The sequence below is a fragment of the Propithecus coquereli genome, unplaced genomic scaffold (assembly GCF_000956105.1).
Source record: "Propithecus coquereli isolate 6110/MARCELLA unplaced genomic scaffold, Pcoq_1.0 Scaffold468, whole genome shotgun sequence".
NCBI lineage: Eukaryota > Metazoa > Chordata > Mammalia > Primates > Indriidae > Propithecus > Propithecus coquereli.
The window spans coordinates 375,837-394,652 of NW_012150485.1; the positions used below are offsets into that span (position 1 = coordinate 375,837).

At 53.6% G+C, this 18,816-nt stretch overlaps 1 protein-coding gene across 2 annotated transcripts; it reads right to left on the minus strand.

Annotated features, from left to right (window-relative positions):
* Positions 1–10,596: 10,596 nt before the first annotated feature.
* Positions 10,597–18,211, minus strand: SERPINA4 (serpin peptidase inhibitor, clade A (alpha-1 antiproteinase, antitrypsin), member 4). 2 transcript variants are annotated; one of them, XM_012655223.1, is made up of 5 exons: positions 18,106–18,211; positions 15,629–16,294; positions 12,922–13,195; positions 11,904–12,063; positions 10,597–11,107 (listed from the first exon to the last, which is right to left on the minus strand). In XM_012655223.1, exons 2-5 carry the CDS (start codon positions 16,275–16,277, stop codon positions 10,907–10,909), a joined length of 1,284 nt encoding a protein of 427 aa, XP_012510677.1. In that variant the 5' UTR covers positions 16,278–16,294; positions 18,106–18,211; the 3' UTR covers positions 10,597–10,906. The 2 variants fall into 2 exon arrangements, with proteins under 2 accessions (XP_012510677.1, XP_012510678.1); XM_012655224.1 differs by lacking the exon at positions 18,106–18,211 and adding an exon at positions 17,799–18,099.
* Positions 18,212–18,816: the final 605 nt, after the last annotated feature.

An 18,816-nucleotide genomic window follows, 5' to 3' on the forward strand; every position in this document is an offset into this window, starting at 1 on the left:
ATATTTCGGGCGAACCCTCCCTTTTGCTGGGCTCCATTCCTTTGTTTTCTGCAGCTAATTTCCGGTAGACCCACGGGAGCACATGCCTGAGCCCGTGAGCTCGCACAGGCCCGCCATGCTCACTGGATCACAGACCCCAGCGGTCCACTCTGGTGGAAGCGAGGGGGTGGAGAGAATCTCACCGCAGCTGAGATGCAGGATCACTGTACCCAGCCCCACGATTGCACCAAAAACTGAATTGAGGCTCAGAGGGATGCAGGGAATTTTCAAAGTCATGCAGCAAATTAGGGACAGAATGGGGTTAGTGCCCAGATGGCTGACTCCAAGGCCAGTGCTTTTTGCTCAGAAAAAAGCTGTATCTAGGATTTCTATGGGCTTGGCTGGACTGTTCTCTTTTACCTTGAAATTGGGGTTTCTTAACTCAGTCCCTCACTCTCAAGAGCAATTCCAAGATGCTGGTGCAGGGTGCGGGCTCAGGCCTGGCTGTGTTTCCAAGGTCCGCGCGCCTGGGGCTTCCTCTCAGCACAGAGCGTGGTGTGTGGCCATGACCCCAGAAGGTCGTGTGGTGCAGGTGGGGTGTGGAATTGGCGGAGCAACAGAGCTTGCCCGGGGGAGCGGACTTGGTGTTCAGCAAGCCTGATCCCTCCACAACCTCCGACATTTCCTTTTCCTTCTCCATGATTCTGGGGCCCAGTCTCAGGGACTTTGCATTTCCCTGGGAATGGTAAGTGCTAGTATTTATTGACACTTTAAAACAGACCACATGTTCGATCGAGTGCTTTATGCACATTCAAGCACTTACGTCATAATCCTTACAACAACCCTGCGAGGGCACACTGACCTCAGCCCCAACCTGGGGACCAGCACGATCCCTCCTGGGCACCGAGCCTGTGTCTTGTCCTCAACAGATCAGTGAAAAGACAGAACCCGGCAGGCCAGGTAATCAGCCAAAGTCGCACAGCTAATAAGGAGAGTGGCTAACAAGGGGAAGCTGGGTCCCCTCTGTCTAGGTTTTGTTTTCTTCCCATTTACACCACGTGACATGGGCAAGCACCCTTTATCTCACTGAACTGGAGATTTCTAAACTGTACCTGTAGGATGGGAATCCGTGTTGCATGGGGTGAATAATGGAATAATGGAACCCGCAAGGACATCCACATCCTAATATCCAGAACCTTCTCTGACAAGAGGGACTTTGCAGATGTAAGTGAGCTAAAGATCTTGAAATGAAGATATTGCCGTGGATTTCCCAGGTGGGTCCCAGCTGTAATCACAAGGGGGCTTTACCAGAAAGAGGGGGGAGGTTGGAGCCAGAGGAAGGGGGCGCGATGATGGAATCAGGAGGAGAAAAGACACGGTGAAGTTCCTTGGCCAGGAGCCAAGGAGTGAGGAAGCTTCTGGAAGCTGGAGAAGACAAGAAATGGATCCTCCCCTGGAGCCTCCAGAAAGAGCGCAGCCCTGCCAACACCTGGATTTTAGCTCATGAGACCTACTTTGGACTTCTGCCTCTACAACCGCAAAAGAATAAATTTGTGTTGTTCTAAGCCGCTAAGCTTGTGACAATTTTTTTACAGCAGCAATAGGAAACCATTGCAACACCCCGAATGGGTCCCAGACGAAACTGCTCTGGGGAAAGTGGATTAACCAAGGTACCCAAGTGGGGCTTCCGCCGCGTGTGCTGCGTGTACATGGACTATTTTCCAAGCTCGCATTTCAAGGACTATCTTAAGAATTTGGGGAAAGTCACAACTCCCCACTGCCACTCAGAAAGGGCTTAGAAAGAATTGGGACTGAGGCTGGGTAAGTTTAGAAGGGAGAGGTTTGGGGGGTCTCAGAGCATAGTACCCCAGTGTGTTAGCATGCTTGGGCTCCCATTAAAAAATATCACACACGGAGCGGCTTAAGACTCAGAAATTCATTTTCTCACAGTTCTGGAGGCTGGAAGTCCAAGATCAAGGTGCTGTCAGAGTTGCTTTACGGTGAGGGCTCTTGTCCTGTTGTATAGTGGCTGCCTTCACCCTGTGCCTTCACACGCCCTCTTCTCTGTGAGCACACATGCGTGCACACATGTGCACACACTCGTACACACACAGAGGACACTCAGGTTTCTCTTCCTCTTCTGATAAGGACACCAATCTTATCGGATCAGGGCCCAGGCTTATGACCTCATTTCACTTTACTTACCGCCCTAAAGCCCCTATCTCCGAACACAGTCATGCTGGGGTCAGGACTTCACCTTACACATCTTAAAGAGACGCAATTCAGTCCATAACACCCAGTGAGTGTGTAGGGTGTGCTGGTGGCCAGGATATGGGAACTTGCTCTCCTAGAGCCTAGTAGGGGTGGGGAGGGACCCCAGTGGGGAAGTGGTCTTTGGGAGAAGGGCTGGCTGCGCTGCCTGCTCTGTGGAACAGGCGTTCCTCTGCTTGGGCCTCGGCCTCCACGCCCTCTGCTCCCCTGCACTGGGTCTGGGCACCTCCTGGTCTTGGGGGAGTTGAGTGAGACCTGTTCAGGAGCTTACGGGGGCCACTCAGGGCTGGCTGCCACTCCCACTCTTAACTGGGGCTCTGGTCTTGGTTGCTGGTCGGATGACCAACCATCCCAATTTGCCCGGGGCTGAAGAATTTCCCAGAATATGGGACGTTAGGTCCTAAAACTGACAAAGACCCTGGCAAACTGGGATGAGTTGATCACCCTCGTTACTAGGCTCTTGCCTCATTGTGGGATCTTGCTCCTGATCTAGGCCTTGTATCTTGATAACTTCCCCATTTCCCCCGTCTTCTCGTCTCAATATCTGTGAGGCTGGCAATCTAGCCTTTAGCATCTGCCATGATCTTTCCATCGGCCAACATGCCTCCCTCTGCCTGTCACTTGCTTGCGTGCCTGGGCCAGTACATACTGGTACTTCCTCCCTTCTGTTTATCTGTCCTTCCTTCCTTCCTTTCTTCTATCCATCCACCTTTCCATCCATCTTCAATCCACCCATCCAACGTCAATGTTGATTGAGCACTAACCGTGTTTCAGAAAATATCCCTGGCCTCAAGAAGAGAGCTACATATCTCAACAGATGAGCACAAGACAGAGCGCCAATGCTCCAAGAGATATCTCTGCAGCACAGACGCAAAGGAGGAAGGGTGTTCTCCCGGGGTTGGAGAGAGGAGTGGAATAGGAAAAGCTCTGTGAAGGCGGTGACCTTGGATCTGGGATTTTGAACACTGTCTAGGTATCTACCAGCCCTGGCTGAGTGGAGAGGGGTGGGCGGACAGAAGCGCCCATGGCAGCAGGAGGCTGCACGCTGGGCTGAGTGAGCTGTAGCCCAAAGCGGCAGAGGGAGCTGGCGGGGTACCGAGAGCCATTCAGGGAGGACGAGGAGGGGGGACAGAGAGAAGCCAGGGCCAGAGCAGGCGTGGAGGGCCTTGGAAGTGCTGCTGGGGGCAGGGGCAGGGCTTGAGCTTCATCCTGTAAGAGAGAGAGATTCTCTTCGGCTGTCACATGTATGATGGCCTGGAGTGGACAAGACAGGACAGAGTGGCACTGCTGTGATAGTCCAGGTGAGAGGTGATTTGGCGGGAGGGAGACGGGGGCAGGACCAAAGCAGTGGGTGGGGCTGGAGAGGTGGAGACATTAAGGAGGGAGAGTGGGCAGGAGTGAGGCGAGCGGTGGGTTTCGGAAGCCTATATGGGGGAGGAGGAGTTCAGTTGTGGACCCTGTGGGCCTGAGGGGCCCGTGCATCTGCTGGTGGCGGGACAGGAGGGCAGGTGGGTGGGTGCATTGGGAGAGAGAGATCTGGAGGCCAGCGCGGAGAAGGGAACTAAAGTGAAGGGAGCGGATGAGGTTGGGGGTGTTCTGGGGAGGAGCAGACAAGAGGAGGATGGAGTAGGGAACTCAGGGGACCCTCGGCAGTCACCCTGAACAGAGGAAGGGGAGCTCACAAAGGGGACGGTGAGAAGGGAAAAGGGCCAGGGAGAGAGCAGGGGAGGGGAAAGGAAGTCATTGTCAGTGTCCGATGCAGCAGAACATTCAGGTAGGATGAGGACAGTTGATGGGCCACAGAGGCCACCAGGGAGATCTCGGTGGGGAGCTGGGAGCGGGAGCCCAGGGCAGCAGGCCGACAAGGCAGGGGCTGTCGGGGCAGACTGCTCCTCGGCAGAGAAGGCCCGGGAAGCGATGGGCAGAGGGAGCTGTGCATTGCAGGGAGGGGTGTCACAGGGGTGCAGACTTTCACGGGGGAGCTGCAAAGGAGGGTAAAGGTGGTGATTAATGGAAGGAGGTCCCCCGGCGGCAGGAGTCCACAGGGCCAAGAGAATAGATAGCTGTTTGTCAGGACGAAAAACACCTGCTCTTATGAAACTGGAGGGAAGAGGAGTATTCGTTTCCCAGGGCTGCCATAACAAATGACCCCACACCAGGTGGCTTTGAACAACAGGAATTTGTCCTCTCAGAGTTCTGGGTCTCGAAGTCCAAATCAAGGTATTGGCAGAGCCCTGCTCCCTCAGAAGGCAGCCGCCCTAGGAGAGCTAAAAACTTTAGTGGTGGCTCTGAGGACCGGGCCACCTTTGCTGGCCCCCCTGGTATCTGTCCTCCACCCTGCTAAGCGGCACAGAAGCTGGAGAACCAGCCAGGGTTGGCAAGGGCTCACTGCCGCAGGCCTGATGGGGTAGCCCTCATTAACTCGGTCCCGATGGTCTTAGCTCGCAGGTTAAAGGTGGTTTGTCCTTTCGAGACCAAATGGTTGGCTTCCTGCCCAGTTCATGCTAACCTGGCATTCTTCTTCCAGAATGGCTGTTAACTCAACCTCGGGACCAAGCAGGTCAGGATAGATTTTTTGGTTTTTTTTCTATTAACACCAAAAGCAACAAAGAACGCTATCCTCAATAGGCAAGTTTCACCCCAGGTGGAGGAGGATTTTCTCAGCCCACTGAGTGTTTGTAACGACTCTGAACAGAAATGCCTTTCAATGGAGCTCTTATTGTTCCACCTGCCTGGTCCCCACCACTGTCTGCCCACTTTACCTGTTTGAGTGACCTGCCCAGCCCTGGTGGGCACATGCAGCTGTGACCCTTGCTTTACAGCTCACAGTTGTGACAAAAGATAACACGAGATAACAATAGTTAACATTTGCACAGCTCTGGTGATGAGCCACCATTTAAGTGCTTTACCTGTAGTAACTGAGGGAGTGCTCACAGCAGGCTTGTGAGTTAGGTATTGTCACCTGCATCTTACAGGTGAGGGAGCTGAGGCACAGGGAGATGGCCCACCCCCCACAGCTGGTGTTGTGGGCTGAAGTGTGTCTCTCTCCAAATTCACCTGAGCACCTCAGACTGCAACCTTACTTGGAAACAGAATCCTTGTAGACGCCCCTAGTGAAGACGAAGTCATACTGGAGTGGAGTAGGCCCCGAATCCAGCACCATTGGTGTTCTTTCAACACAGGGGAATTTGGACACAGGCCTGTGCACAGGGACAATGCTATGTGGAGATGAAGGCAGAGACCAAGGTAATGCTTCTGCCTCCAAGGAATGCTGAGGACAGTCAGCAAACTCTCCAAAGACATGGGGAGGCATAAAACAGACACTTCCTTGCAGCTCTCAGAAGGAACCAACAACCCAGTCTCTGATTTTAGCCTCCAGAGCTATGAGAACAAATTTCTATTGGTTAAACCACTCGGTTTGTGGTTCTTCACTAGAGCTGTCCCAGCAAACAAACACACTCAGTAATTGGTGGATTTCAGATTCGAATTCAGGCCTCCAAAGTCCGGGTCCTATACTTGGATGCTCTGTGGCTTATTGGTAACTTCTGGAAAGACCTGGCACTATACCTTGCTCATTGCAGGTGCTCGGAACAAGGGAACTGTTAGTATTAGACCTGCTCCTTCTCTGAGAGGGCCCTTTGCCTCTCCAGAAAGTCAGGGATGGGGCCGACTCCTTCCTGCCTTTCACCCACTACTTGGAGTCAGAAGCCAGGGGCTCCCAGGTCTGTGTCTTCAGTAGATCCCACGTCTATCTTCCCGTTTCCATGGCCACAGCTGTGGCAGCGGATCTCTATGCCTGGATGACACCGCCACTTACACGTGAGAAAATTATGACCCAAACAGACAAAGTGACTGTCCTGCCGCATGTAGTTAGTGGAGAAGCCAGGACAGCAGCCTTATCTGACTCCAAATTTCAATCGCCTTTCCCTATCCTGGGGATGACCCTCTGGCTTCCTGACTAAGCAGCCTGTGATATTGTGATCTGATAAGGATCATATATTTGGTCTCTGCCCCGGGTTCCTGAGACAGAGCTCCTAAAACCCTTGTTTCCAAGGTCAGACAGAATCGGGCACGTTCAGGGAGGCACGGCCGTAGACCCAAAACCCTTATAGATAGAGGAGCTAGGAGAATCTTTTATTCTAATATTTAGTTTTGCCCCTGGTTCCTGATATAGAGCTCCTAGGATGTTTGTAGCCCCCTGAGTGACAGGAGCGTCTGACATGGAGCTCCGAGATCTCTTGGAGTTTCCTGGGTGATGGGAGCATCTTCTGTTCTAATGAAGCAAGTCTTGGGGGCGCCTAGGTAGCCTCAGGATGGGGTCTGGTTACCAAGGGAGCCAACCACCTGATTAGAGGGTTGGAACTTTCAGTCCACGCAGGGGAGAGGGGCTGAGTTGATCGCCAGTGGCCAATGAAGTGATCAATCACGCCTGTGTAGTGAAGCCTTCCCAGAAACCCGGAGGGGTGGGGTTTGGGGGCCTTTGGGATAGCAGAACACGTGGAGGGTCCTGGAGGGTGGTGTCCCTGGAGAGGACGTGGAAGCTCCATGCCCTTCCCCTAGACCTTGCCCGTGGCCTCTCTGTATCTGGCTGTTCGTCTGTATGCTCCATTGGTGCGGTAAACTGGCAAGTGTAAGAACTTCCCTGAGTTCCGTGAGGCCTCCTAGCTAATTTGTTGAACCTGAGGAGGGGGTCATGGGAGCCCTGATTTGCAGGTCAGAGGTAGAGGTCAGAGGTCCAGGTGATTGGCATCTGAAATGGCGGCAGTCTGTGGACTGAGCCCTAAACCTGTGGGATCTCCAGGTAGGCGGTGTCAGAATTGAACCGAAATGAATTGAATCGAACACACTTGGTGTCCCCTGGACAACTGATTGTTGGTGGGGAGAAACCCCACACGGATTTTGCTGACCAGGGGTGAAGTGTTGTGTTGAGCATCAGAGCAGGAAAAACAGTTTCTTTTTTCCTATCTCAAACACTGCCAAGCCCCACTTAGTAACTGTTTGTTGAAGGAAAGAATGAATAATCAAATAAGCCCACACCGCATTTCTCTACTCAGCCGCTTACTGGAGTCATGCAGACTGGTCACCCTCCACTGGGATCCGGGGCTCGCAGGCGCCAGACTATGTCATTGCCTCCCTCTGCCCTCCCACTGCAAAGTACAGAAAGACTTTGCTTGTCCTGCTGGGGGATGATGCCTGAACTCACAAACACACACGGCTCTCTGAGCCTGCACTGCTGAACCCGCAGAGGTCCTCCTGACCCAGGGGGTAACAAGTGTCACACAAATAGGAGACCCCATAAATGAGCAACGAATGGGAAAAAGAGGGCCCGGGCACTGCCTCGAAGAGATGAGATCTCCTGCATGGAGTCTTTTTATTTTTTATTTATTTTATTAATGCTCCGGGAGGGCATTTTGAAACCTGAGGAGCTAAATTCAATATTTACCCAATCAGTTCCAGGGCAAGGGTGGTGGTGTAGAACAAATAGCTAGGTGACCTTGCTGCCAGCTCCACATTTTCTACTGATGCATTCGTTCCTTCATTCAACAAATCCCAGTTGGGCCTCTACTGTATACAGTTGGCGCTGGGTCCAGTCGAGCTAAAGGAATTCAGGGTGAAGGGGGCCCTGCCTTGGAGATGTTCCATCCAATAGGGACCTGGCAGTGGACCGGAAATTCTCATCAGGCCGACCATGTCTGATGGCGGGATGAGTCGCTTTGGGAGGAGATGGGGGGTTTATGTGAGATCTTGGTGGAGTTCAGGTTCTTAGAGATGGGGACCTGCAGGGACAAAGGCTTGGAGGTGGCACGCCGTGGGCGCCCTGGGAAAACAGCAAGACTTTCTGCAACTGCCATCGCCGGACACGTGAGAGCAAGAGGAAGGACCGAGGCAGGAGGCAGGCAGGGGCCACATCAGCGAGAGCCTTCACTGCAGATGGAGGCCTCTGAATTGTATCTTGCAGGCAATAGGGAGCCCTCGACTGTTTTTGAGTAGGGGAGGGGCGGGATCAGTCAGAACAAGGTGGCTCCACTCTGAAGGCTAAACTGAGGGTGACTTGTTCCCCTTCTCTCCCCTTCGTCACACCAGGGCTACACTCAATCCCATGCCACCCTGGCGTGGTTACCACTGCCATGGAAGCCCTAGACCACGGCCTCCTGTTAGGCTTATATTTGACCCTGGAATCCACCCACACGCCTGCCTCTATAAGGGCAGGAGTGAGTCAGTCCGGGAGCGATTTTATTTCTTGTCTGGTTGTTGAAAACCAGAATCCACCTTCCCAGGAGGTGTGGGGAAAATGGATCAATATTTGAGCTTAGCGGCTTGTTTTCAGCCAGTAAGACCAGCGGGTGGAAGGGAGGGTGTGAATTCCTCTGGGCCCTGGAGGGCCTCAGGGGTCCTGGAGTGTTACCTGCAGAGGGTCTCCTAAACGCAGCCACAGCAGGTGAGAGTAACACCAGGACCCCGCCCCCGGCAAAGGTCCCCCGAAGCCGGCCCCCGGGGCAACCGAACCCCGGAATTTAAAAGCAAGAAAGGAAAAGAAACCCCCTGGCCTCCCCCCTCCACCCTCCTTCCCTCCGCAAAGGCCAGGGAACAAGGCAAAAAAACCCCGGAAAAATTCAAACCCTGAAAGAACCCTGGCCCCCCCTGGGCAACAACCAAAAACGGGGTTGGGAAAAGGAAAACGCCCGGGGGCCAAAAGCAAAGGCCCGGGCCAACCGGGGCCTGGTCCCAAACCCAAAACCAAAAGCTCCAGAACCAGCTATGGGCCTCCTGGGCCCTGGGCAAGCTTCTGGAGGGGACATGGCAGGCGAGCACCATTCCTGAAGCTGAGAAGGTTCGTTGAGCTGGTCCCAAAGTAACAGCCCCCTCTTTCAGTCCAGAACAGACTGTGAGGAGACATCCCACCCCAGCTGGGTCTACTGAGAGAGAACAAGGAGAGCTGGAGAACCTTCTAGAACCTTCTGGAAGCTCAATTAGGAGCTTCAGGCACCAGGATTGTGAGAAGAAGAATCTACAGAACTTCTGCAGTATTGAAGCCTCTCCCTGTTGGGATTCTGTATTTGTTTTGCTGAGTAGTAAAAGTGCCAAAACAAGAAGGGTTGAGGGTCCTCAGATGGCAGGTGGATTCGGTGGCCCCCAACTCAGAGCCCGTGGTGGCAGCACTGATTGTCTGGGGCCACAGGGATGATGGTAATAATAATATAGCTAATGTTTGCATGCACTATTCTAAGACTTCATGTACATTAACAGCTAATCTTCAAAACAATCCTATGAGATTGGCAGTATTATCACCATGCTTATGTTATACACATAGATAATGAAGCCCAGAGAGTTTAAATGACTTCTCCAAGATCACACAGCTTCTAAGCAGGAGAGCTGGGATTCGAACCCAGGAATTCTGATGTTGATCTTGCCAGCAACCTGGACAGTGCACTGAGTGACAGTAAAATGGGCTGCCTGGCTCGTGGCCAGAGGGTGAGGGGTTGATGGCAAAGCATTGTGGGAACTGTGGCCCCAGACCTCAAAGCCGAGGGTAGGCTGGGCCCAGGAAGGGAAAGCGGGGAGCCCTCCTGGCTGGACCGTCCCCAGCTCTAACTGCCCCAGGGGACTGCATACGCATGGTTAAGGGCTGGAGGCCCTCACTGTAGTCCAGCCTGTCACTGACGAACGGGCCATCAAGAAAACCCACAGTGCCCTGCCCAGAGAAGTGCATTTGCCAGAAATGACAGCGGCTTGGGGCACACAAAGCCAGGTCCCATGGGCCTGTCCCCTCAGGTGGGAAGCGTGAGTTTATTCTCACAGACTCCGGGTAGACCCTCCTCAGAGAATTCACCCCATACACTCAAACAGTCTGAGTCACACAAGCCAGCACATATTACCCAGGAGGGGAAACTGAGGCCCAAGAGAGGCAGGGCTTTGCCCGAAGATCCAGAACACATCAGAACAGAGCCAGGACGTGAAGACAGGGCTCCTGGGTCCCATCGCCTGCCTTGTGGCGTGTCCCTTGACCATGGCCTTCTGTCCTGGGAGAGATACTGACCACATATCTGTGGCCACAGGTGGGGGCAGTGCCTCACGCAGCCTTCCTGACCAGGTGTCTGTCCAGAATGGTCGGTGCTCGGCCCTGCCACGGCCTTCCCAGCCCCTGCTCTGGAACAAGGTGCTGGCCCTGCCTGGAGGCAGCTGGCTGCCAACGCCATGTCCCCAGTTGCACACTCTGGGCAACCTACTGGAACCTGGAGCTCCTCATACCCTGCGTCTGGGACCAGGTATACCTGGAGTACGGGGCAAACCCCAGAGGGACAGGCAAAGGACACATTTACGGAGTATCCACCACGCGCAACACACTGACCCAGCTTTCCATAGCCACCATTTTGTTTAATCTGTACAATCCCAGGGAGGGTTTCCCCCACTGTCCAGTGGTGGAAACTTGCTCAGAGAGGTTAGATGTCTGCCCGAGGTTGCACAGCCAGAGGTTGAGCTGGGTGTCCAGTCCATGCCCACCTTGGTGCCACCCACACCCTGCCCCCTGGCCTGCGCCTTCTGCGCTGGATCTCGGAGTCATCCTGGTCTCCCACTCTGAACATGGAGCTACTGACACCCAGCCCTCCCCAGCCATGTCCTCCAGCTGGTGGCAGATGAGCCAGCCCTGGGAGGGCTATGGTTTTGTGGGGTCGACGATCTTGCCCAGAAAGAGGATGCTCTGGGTGCTGGTGGAGAAGATCACCACGAGGAAGGGCCGGTTGAACCACAGGACTCGGTGATTGTTCTGGGCGGATAAGAACCTGACGGAGAAGCCAGTGCCCGCTGCAGCCTGGGTGCCGACCTCGTTCACGTCTAGGGTGGCCTTGTGGAAGCCCTGGGGGAGAAGTCATGGGCATTATCTCCAAGACAACATAAGAGGGGCCCAGGCAAGACTGGGAGAACCAGAAACTGCTGGCAAGTGATGCTGCACATCGCGGCTCCCAAAGCCACTTACTGGGAAGATCACAGCAAGAATTGCCCACCGTGGGCGAGGGGGCCGGCTGACCTCCTATCCCATGCAGTGATGTCAGCTGTCGCCGTACGAGCACTTACTCTTGGCCTAGTGCTCTGCATGTGCTATCTTATTTAATCTCATCACCATCCTATGAGATCAGTAGTATTACGTCCATTTCAAAGGTGAGGGAGATGAATTCAGAGACTGGGTCCTCCCCACCCCCGGATAGCATCAGAGGCAGACTGGAATTCAAACTCTCAAACCCAAGACTTTACCCTCAAACGCACTTTTGCTTTTCTTAGCTAAAGTCGCACATCTCTTTCTCTCGACTAAGAATTCCCCTTGACACAGATGCACCCAGCCCAGCCTCGTCTGCACCCTTCCTCTGTGTCTGTCATTGCACCTGTCTCTCTCTATTGCCATCATCTACGAGATGCCATCCCCCTAGATGGAGGACTGCTCTCTGAGAGCAGGGTCCACACCGTAGCCCCAGCACCGAGCACCACGCCCGGCACGTGGCCGATGGCTCCTGGATGTCTATGCCTGCGGGTGACCAAACACGCTCAGGCTCTGAGACTCCACGTGGGGGCAGGGAGAGCTCCCATCACCCAGCAGCTCCCGAGGGCAGGAGTCCCCCGCCGAGGTCTCTAGGAGTTGATGACCGTCGATGACTTACTTTGGGCGCCTGCAGTTTCCACTGGTCGGTGATGCCGGAGAAGTTAGCCGAAGGGGAGAACAGGTCGGTGAAGCCCAGCTTGGGCAAAATCTGATGTAATGTATAGGAGCCAGAAATGGAGAACTTGGGGAAACGCAACTCCAGTTTCCTGTAAAAATTCCTAAAAGGGGTTAAAACATCAGATTCGTGAACATGCCGGGGACCCCCACTGCGCTGAGCCCTCCCTGGCGGCTCTGCTCCGTCTAGGTTCTGTCCCCACGCACGCCTTGGGCTCACTCACACCGCCCCTCCCCGGTGCTCCCAGAGGCTGACGGCTGGACTCCTCTGCCCCAGGGGCTGCTGTCTGTGGGCCCCCTGCCCCTGGGAGCTCCTGCTCAGGAGAGGTTGTTGCTGTGGCGTGCACGTGCCCAGGAAGGCAGATGTGCATCTCCCGTGTGGCGGTTTGCCTTTGCCTCTGTTGGGGCCTTGGGGGGCTTCACTTGGACTGGACCAGTTTATTACTTTGGATCAAATTCCCTCCACCACAAGAGTTGTGTGAATTTTACATTCATATGTGGCCTATGTGGCCTCGGGCCTTTTTCTTATACGTGGGTGGAGGCTTTTTCTGCTCATAGCCCCCGCATGATGGAGAACATCCTTGCTAATTTCTTGAGTGGCTGGATGGAGTTTTCGTGAACTCGCCCATGCCAGCTCAGGCAGCTCTCCTGGCCAGGGGTCTACCTCTTCCTTGCACAGAGGTTGACCCCAGAGAGGCAAACTCACGTGACCCAAGTCTTGTGCAGCAGAAGAGCCGCGCCTAGCGCCCAGGATGCTTAACGCCTAGGCAATTCTCTTTTCCCTGATTTTAAATATAACAGAAAAGTTCACTGCTTAAGGAAACCCATGGAAAATCTTGGCGCAGCTGAGATTTCTTTGTAATTTGGCCATCACTCCCGATTTGGGGGCACTGGCTTTCATCAGAGAGATACATTTGAAAGGTAGTACAGTAGATTCTGCCCCCAGGTGGCGCACTGATTACCTCTTCTGGAGCAAGTTGTTCCACCTCATTAGCATCTCTGGAGTCAAAACCTCTTCCACCTCCTTCATTCTGCCTTGGTTAGGAAGGATGAAAAGTGCTGTTGCGTCTCCTTTGTAATCCATGCGCAGCACCGAGCAGGGCAGGTACCGGTCGTGCAGGTACCAGTGGTGCTCTTCATCATGCACCATCATGGGCACCTGGACCGTGGTGGACTCGTCCACATAGAAGTCTCTGTGGGTGGTCCTTGAGGCAACGAATGGTTTCTCCCACAGAGCTGGAGAGAAGGAAAGAAGGTGCATGTCATCTGGGGGCCATGAAGCCAATCCCCGGCCAGGGAACCGCACCTGGTGCTCTGAGTCCCCGTAACAGTCGCTCCGGACCCTGCCTCATCCCATCTGTGCATATCATTCCCATCACTCAGAACCTGACATGCCTGGGGAACGGATCCCTTAGGGCTCATTCAGATCGTAAAACGAGAGGTCGCCGAGGATGCTGTTTGCTGATGTGTGAATAGGATTGATCAGCAGAGAAGAAACTGCGGACGCTGCAAAGAGGCTTAATTGTTGGGTCGGCGTCCTTGAGAAGGAGAGGGGAGACTGCAGAGTGTGAGCAGAGGGGTCGCCTTTCGATAAGAGGGTCACTTCTGCCGTTACCAAGGGAGGGGCTCTGTGCTTGCGGTTCCAAATGCGGGGAGGCAAGAAGATTTGGAGGTGAGAAGATGAGAGATTTCGGCTTAACCAAGTCTGTTTTCTCAATGAAATGTGAGGCAAGACTATTAAGTGAAAGTCAGGAGAGGGGAAGAGACGTGAGAAGGAAGAAGCCGTTAATGGTTGTTTGGGAGCGTGCAGAGAAGAGTGAACGGGATGGCTGGGCAGTGTGGAGAGAGCAGTGTGCACAGAGCTGTGTGCACAAACATCCGATGAGACCATCAGCTCAAGCAGGCATTTTTCTCCAACCACAGTCAGCTGCCGGGTGCAAGTGTAGACAGTTAGATCACTCGGGTTAAGCAGGTTTGCAGCTTGGCCAGGTAAGTAAGATGGAGGGAGAGCAAGCCAAGGAGGTTAGGTGTTTGCAAGGAAGCAATGACATCGATGGGCCCGGAACCTCTGCTGGGGGGAGAGGGGAGGGGGCAGGAGGTTCTGAGCGGTGGGGTGGCAGCAGGTGGGGCGAATGGATTGAGGCCTCCGTGCCAGGAGTATTCGTCCAGCAAAAAGTAAGAGATCTGGGATTCCAACCAGACAGCGAAACCCATACTAGTGTCTACCTTCTTTCCTTAGTTATTTCAAAACAAAACGTTTTTTAAAAAAAGTTTTCAAAGGTGCACAAAAACTCCCCATGTAAATTACGCGAGGTGACTAATTTGGCTGGGTTATTCATCTGGGAATGCTCCCAGAGTTTTGTTCCCTGTAGATTCTGGGTTCCAGCCAGTTACTAGCATGATATTTGGATGTGAGGCCGTTGTTGCTCTCTGAAGGTCTTGCTGGTCAGCTACGATGAAGGACAGACCCAGCAGTGCCCTGTGTGCTTTAGTTTGTCCCTGTTTGCCTCCAAGCTCCTTTTCCCAACCCTGACCCCGCCGACCAACAGTGTCCCCAGGCCTCCACCACCAGGTGTTCGGCAGCGCACTGTCCACAAGGGCCCCTCCATGAACTCTCTCTGGCGCTGGAGGTGCCGGCACGTAGACTCCCCCATAGGCTCCGAGTTGTCCACCTGTGCCAGCAACCTCCTCTGTCCCTCCAAGTCCCCCGTCCTCTAGACCTTCCCTCCGCAGCCCCTCCCACACTGTGGGAGGACTAATTCCTGGGACAATACCCTCGCCCTGGCTCGAGGTGGCTCTGCTTCTCTGATGGAGCCTGACGCACGCTGTACAAAATCGTCCCCACACCGTGATATCAACTGCGCTAACGTGTGTGTGAACTGAAGACCAGGAGAAAAGATGCTGAAATGTTAACATTGGTTGCCTCAGGGTGGTACAACTAGGGTCATTTCTATTCTCTCTTTTATGCTTTTATGTATTTTTAAAGGTCTCCAGAATGAGCACTGTTATCATTACAGTAACTACAGGTGCTATTTCTTGAGTATATAGAATGGTCAGTGGTTGACAAACAAAAATAGTTTGTAGAGACAGTGAATGTTTTAGGCTTTGCACGTCATTCAGCCTCTGCAGCAATTGCTCAATCTGCCTTCGTGGCATGATATCAGCCACAGACAACACGTAAATGACTGGGCATGGCTGTGTGCCAATAAAACTTTATTAACAAAACCAAGTGGCCAACCAGATTTGGCCTATGGGCTGTGGTCTGCCCACCCCTTAGGCTGTCTTCTGAGAAGTGTGTGTTAGGCCATTTCGTCCTGGAAGCCAGTCTTTGAAGGGGAGACTCTTCTCATCCCTGTCTCAAGCAAACAAGCTGACCTGTTTACACTGTTGGTAGTGGCCAAGCTCAGACACGAATCCAGCAGTTCAATTCATGGGCACTGGCTATGAGGCATTCCATGTATTACATTCATTAAGAAAAAAATGAGAAAATATGTCTAAAGACAGGAAGGGATGGAAACCTCAATACTACAGCGTCTTTAATATACGACGCTCTAACGTTACATCCTCTGAGGGCTGTTCGACCCTCTCAGACCCAACCTAGCCACTTACTTTTTTTGATATTTAACCAGTCAACAAATTAAGGGGTCAAGGGAGATGCAGGACTCTTACCTTCGAGGTAAACGTAATTCACCAGCACCATCGAGGTGTCCTTGCTGAGCTTGTCTACCAAATCCACAATCTTCCCTTGAGTTTCCTCCTTGACATGGTTGTTGATAAGCTGGGTTGTACTCTCAGTGTTAGAGAAGTCGGTGTGGAAGAGTTTGGACTCATAGAAGACCATGGTCTCATTAAGGAATTTGGGAAGGAATGGCAGCTTGTGGTTCAGGAACAGGGCACTGCCCACGTGCATTGCCAGCTCGCGGCTGGGGAGGTTGAGGTTGTGCAGAAGGTGCTGGAAGCCCCTGTGGATGTCAGACTCAGACAGCTCTGTGAGGTTGAAGCCCAGGCCCTCCAGCATCTGGGTCTGGCTGTGCGAGCAGGCCCCCAGGGAGAGCATGGCCAAGGCAGCCGAGATGCTCAGCGGGGAAAAGAAGATGTTCTCCTTGGGGCTTTCAGAAGCGATGAAGTGGTAGAAGCGGAGGGCAAAGTCAGTATTGGCGGGGGCGATCCTAAGGCTGGGGGAGCCCTCACCTGTCCCTGGAACCTGCTGATGGGAGCTGTCGGTGCGACCCTCGCCATGATGCTGAGGGGGTAGCTGGCCGTGAGAAAGGGCCAGCAGAGCAGCCAGAAGGAGGAGCAGGCGGTCGGCAAGGTGCATCCTGTGCACTCTCAGGCCTGCAGGAGGAAAGAGAGTGGCCAGAACATCCCCCCGGCAGAACACAGAACCTTACCAAGAAGGTGAGCAGTGGGCCAGCACCCAGAGGTGGTGAGGGACACCCTCGACTCCTGCAGCAGGGCTTGAGGAAGGTGACGGAAAGAATGCCCAGTGCTCTCCATGTGTGGTGACAATGCTATTGCATGGTGGTGCTTTGGACTTACAAAGCACACGCCTTGTGCCTGTCCACTCATTGCATTTCCATCTCCTTGAGCTCCTCGTGACAATAGACTGTACTCTCAATCGAGAGAAGGGGAGACAAAAGCTCCAAAAGTGACTGACCCAAGTCATTTACCTAGCAAATATCCGCGCCAGACCCCAAGTCTCCACACTTAGCCTGGAGCTGTTCCCACCACGCTTGTCTTTCAAATGAGTTTATTGCATTAGCCCAGTGACCTTGCACCTAGGCTGCGAATCACCAGAGTCTACTCTAGCCTCTGCTCCGCACACACCCATGGAGTGCCTTACAGTTTACAAACCACACACATGTGATTTTGTTTGACCTCTCTCCCAGGGAGAGTTCAGGAGAACTGGTCTTCCTGTTACCACCCCGTACAGACAAGGAAACTGATGCTCAACAGGTGGTCTGCCCAAAGATGCAGGGATAGGCCTGAGTCTCTTTCATAACGACCTTCACCTGCCCAAGACAGGCGGCTGCTCGAGTTTCTCCACCAAATCTGACCCTGCCCCATCAAATGGCCCCAGCGTGATCTGGTGCTCAGGCGAAAACCTAGTTGCCATCCCGACATTTCTCAGGCCTTCCATCCACCCATCAGCATGTCCTGCAGGTCTCCCTCAACCTCCCTCCCCTCCACGACCGTGGTCCTCATTCGAGTCCCCATCATCTTTCACACACACCAGGACTCCGAAAAGCTTTTCCACCAAGGGCCAGGTAGTAAAATCTGTGGCTTTGCAGGCCACACAGTCTCTGTGGCCACTACCCAACCCTGCTGTGATCGCCAGAAGCAGCCACAGACAAGACATGCAGGAATGGCCGTGGCTGTTCCCTGGGAAAACTTTACATATAGACACTGATATTTGAATTTCATATAATTTTCCTGTGTCACAAAATACTGTTCTTCTGCTGAGTTTTTCCAACTTTTATACATTTTATATTTATAACTTATATTTCAAATTTATATTTTATATTCATAAACTTTAAGTTTCTATTTTGTGTATTGCATTCTTAGTTCATGGGCAGTGAACAAGGCCAGATTTGTGGCCTTGTGCAGTAGTTTGCTGACCCCTGGCCCAGACCCCTGCAGGGCTGGGTCCTAACTGGTCTTTCTGCTCTCTGTTCTCCACCCAGCAGCTGGGGAGATAATTTAAAAACATGCCTGAGACCATGTCACTGACCTGCTCAACGACCCTCCTTACCAACCTACGCCCACCTCCCAACACTTCTCTGGGCCTTACAGTGCGCTGACCCAGAATCACCCTTGGGCACGATCACCCCAAAAGCACCTGGATTGGGAGCCGGAAGACTGAGTGCCAGGCCGGTGCTGCCCTACATAGCTGCGTGTCCTTGGGGACACTCCTCTGGTCCGGGCAGTTTCCCACCAGTGCAGCAGGGAGGTTGGGTACAGTCATGTGTCAGGGTCTTTCTAGCCTGAGCATTTCTCACCCCATCCCAGCTTGCCAGTGACTTTCCTGGTTTTAGCACTGAAAGTTCCACGTCCCAGGAGAACTCTCAGTCTTGGGCAAACTGGGACAGTTGGTCATTGTCCCCCTGGAGTCTCCCACGTCTCCATTGTCTCAGAGGGTTACTCACGGTACAGTCAGTCCTGGAGTGGCCCCCGGTGGCTATCTGAGCTCTAGAGGTGACTTCCCAAGCCCAGGAGGACTAGAGAAACGAGGCCCTCTCAGCACCACCCACTGCCTCGCCATCAGGTAATTATTAATGAACAGACCCAGGGCACTGGACAGAGTCTCAACATGGAGACAGACCTCACCGGAAGTTGGCTCACCTCCTCCCAAGACAATACCCCCTCTTCCCTCCCGGGGAACCCCAAGAGGACTCACCTCTCCCTGGAGGATGTGCAATGCCTGGAGGATACCTGGCCCTTGCTTCTCCCTGAGGCCCAGGGGAAGCCCTGGGTGGAGGGGTCTGGTCTCTACTCGGCCCCTCATGTGCTGTGTGAACTTAAGCCCATCCACGTCCCTCTCTGGGCCTCAGTCACTCACCCCCACCTGCACAAAGAGGGCTGCACCAGGCCAGGGGCAGCAGACTCCAGCGCCTCCATGACCAGGTAAGGAAGCTCCAGGATGACACGCAGGGAACAGCGGGGCCATGGCAGTGGAGAGAGCCTGCTCACTGTGGGCTGGTCCTGCCCAGGCCTCCGCTTTGTAAACCTGGACCATGTGACTTCTGAGGATGGAGTCTGCTGAGATCTCACGGGTTGGATCATAAGGACAGTGCATCCCAGACCAAGGGTGGCATGGGGTGAGACCAGACCCCTCCTTGGGCCAGGAATAATTCAAC

Bases quoted from the DNA above. Each gene is read 5' to 3' on its own strand.
- SERPINA4 (XM_012655223.1), bottom strand. From the start codon at position 16,277: ATGCACCTTGCCGACCGCCTGCTCCTCCTTCTGGCTGCTCTGCTGGCC. The intron at 13,196-15,628 runs GTAAGAGTCCTG...CCTTCTCTCCAG, and splicing joins GAATTACGTTTACCTCGAAG to CTCTGTGGGAGAAACCATTC. The intron at 11,108-11,903 runs GTAAGTCATCGA...CTTCTCCCCCAG, and splicing joins GGAAACTGCAGGCGCCCAAA to GGCTTCCACAAGGCCACCCT.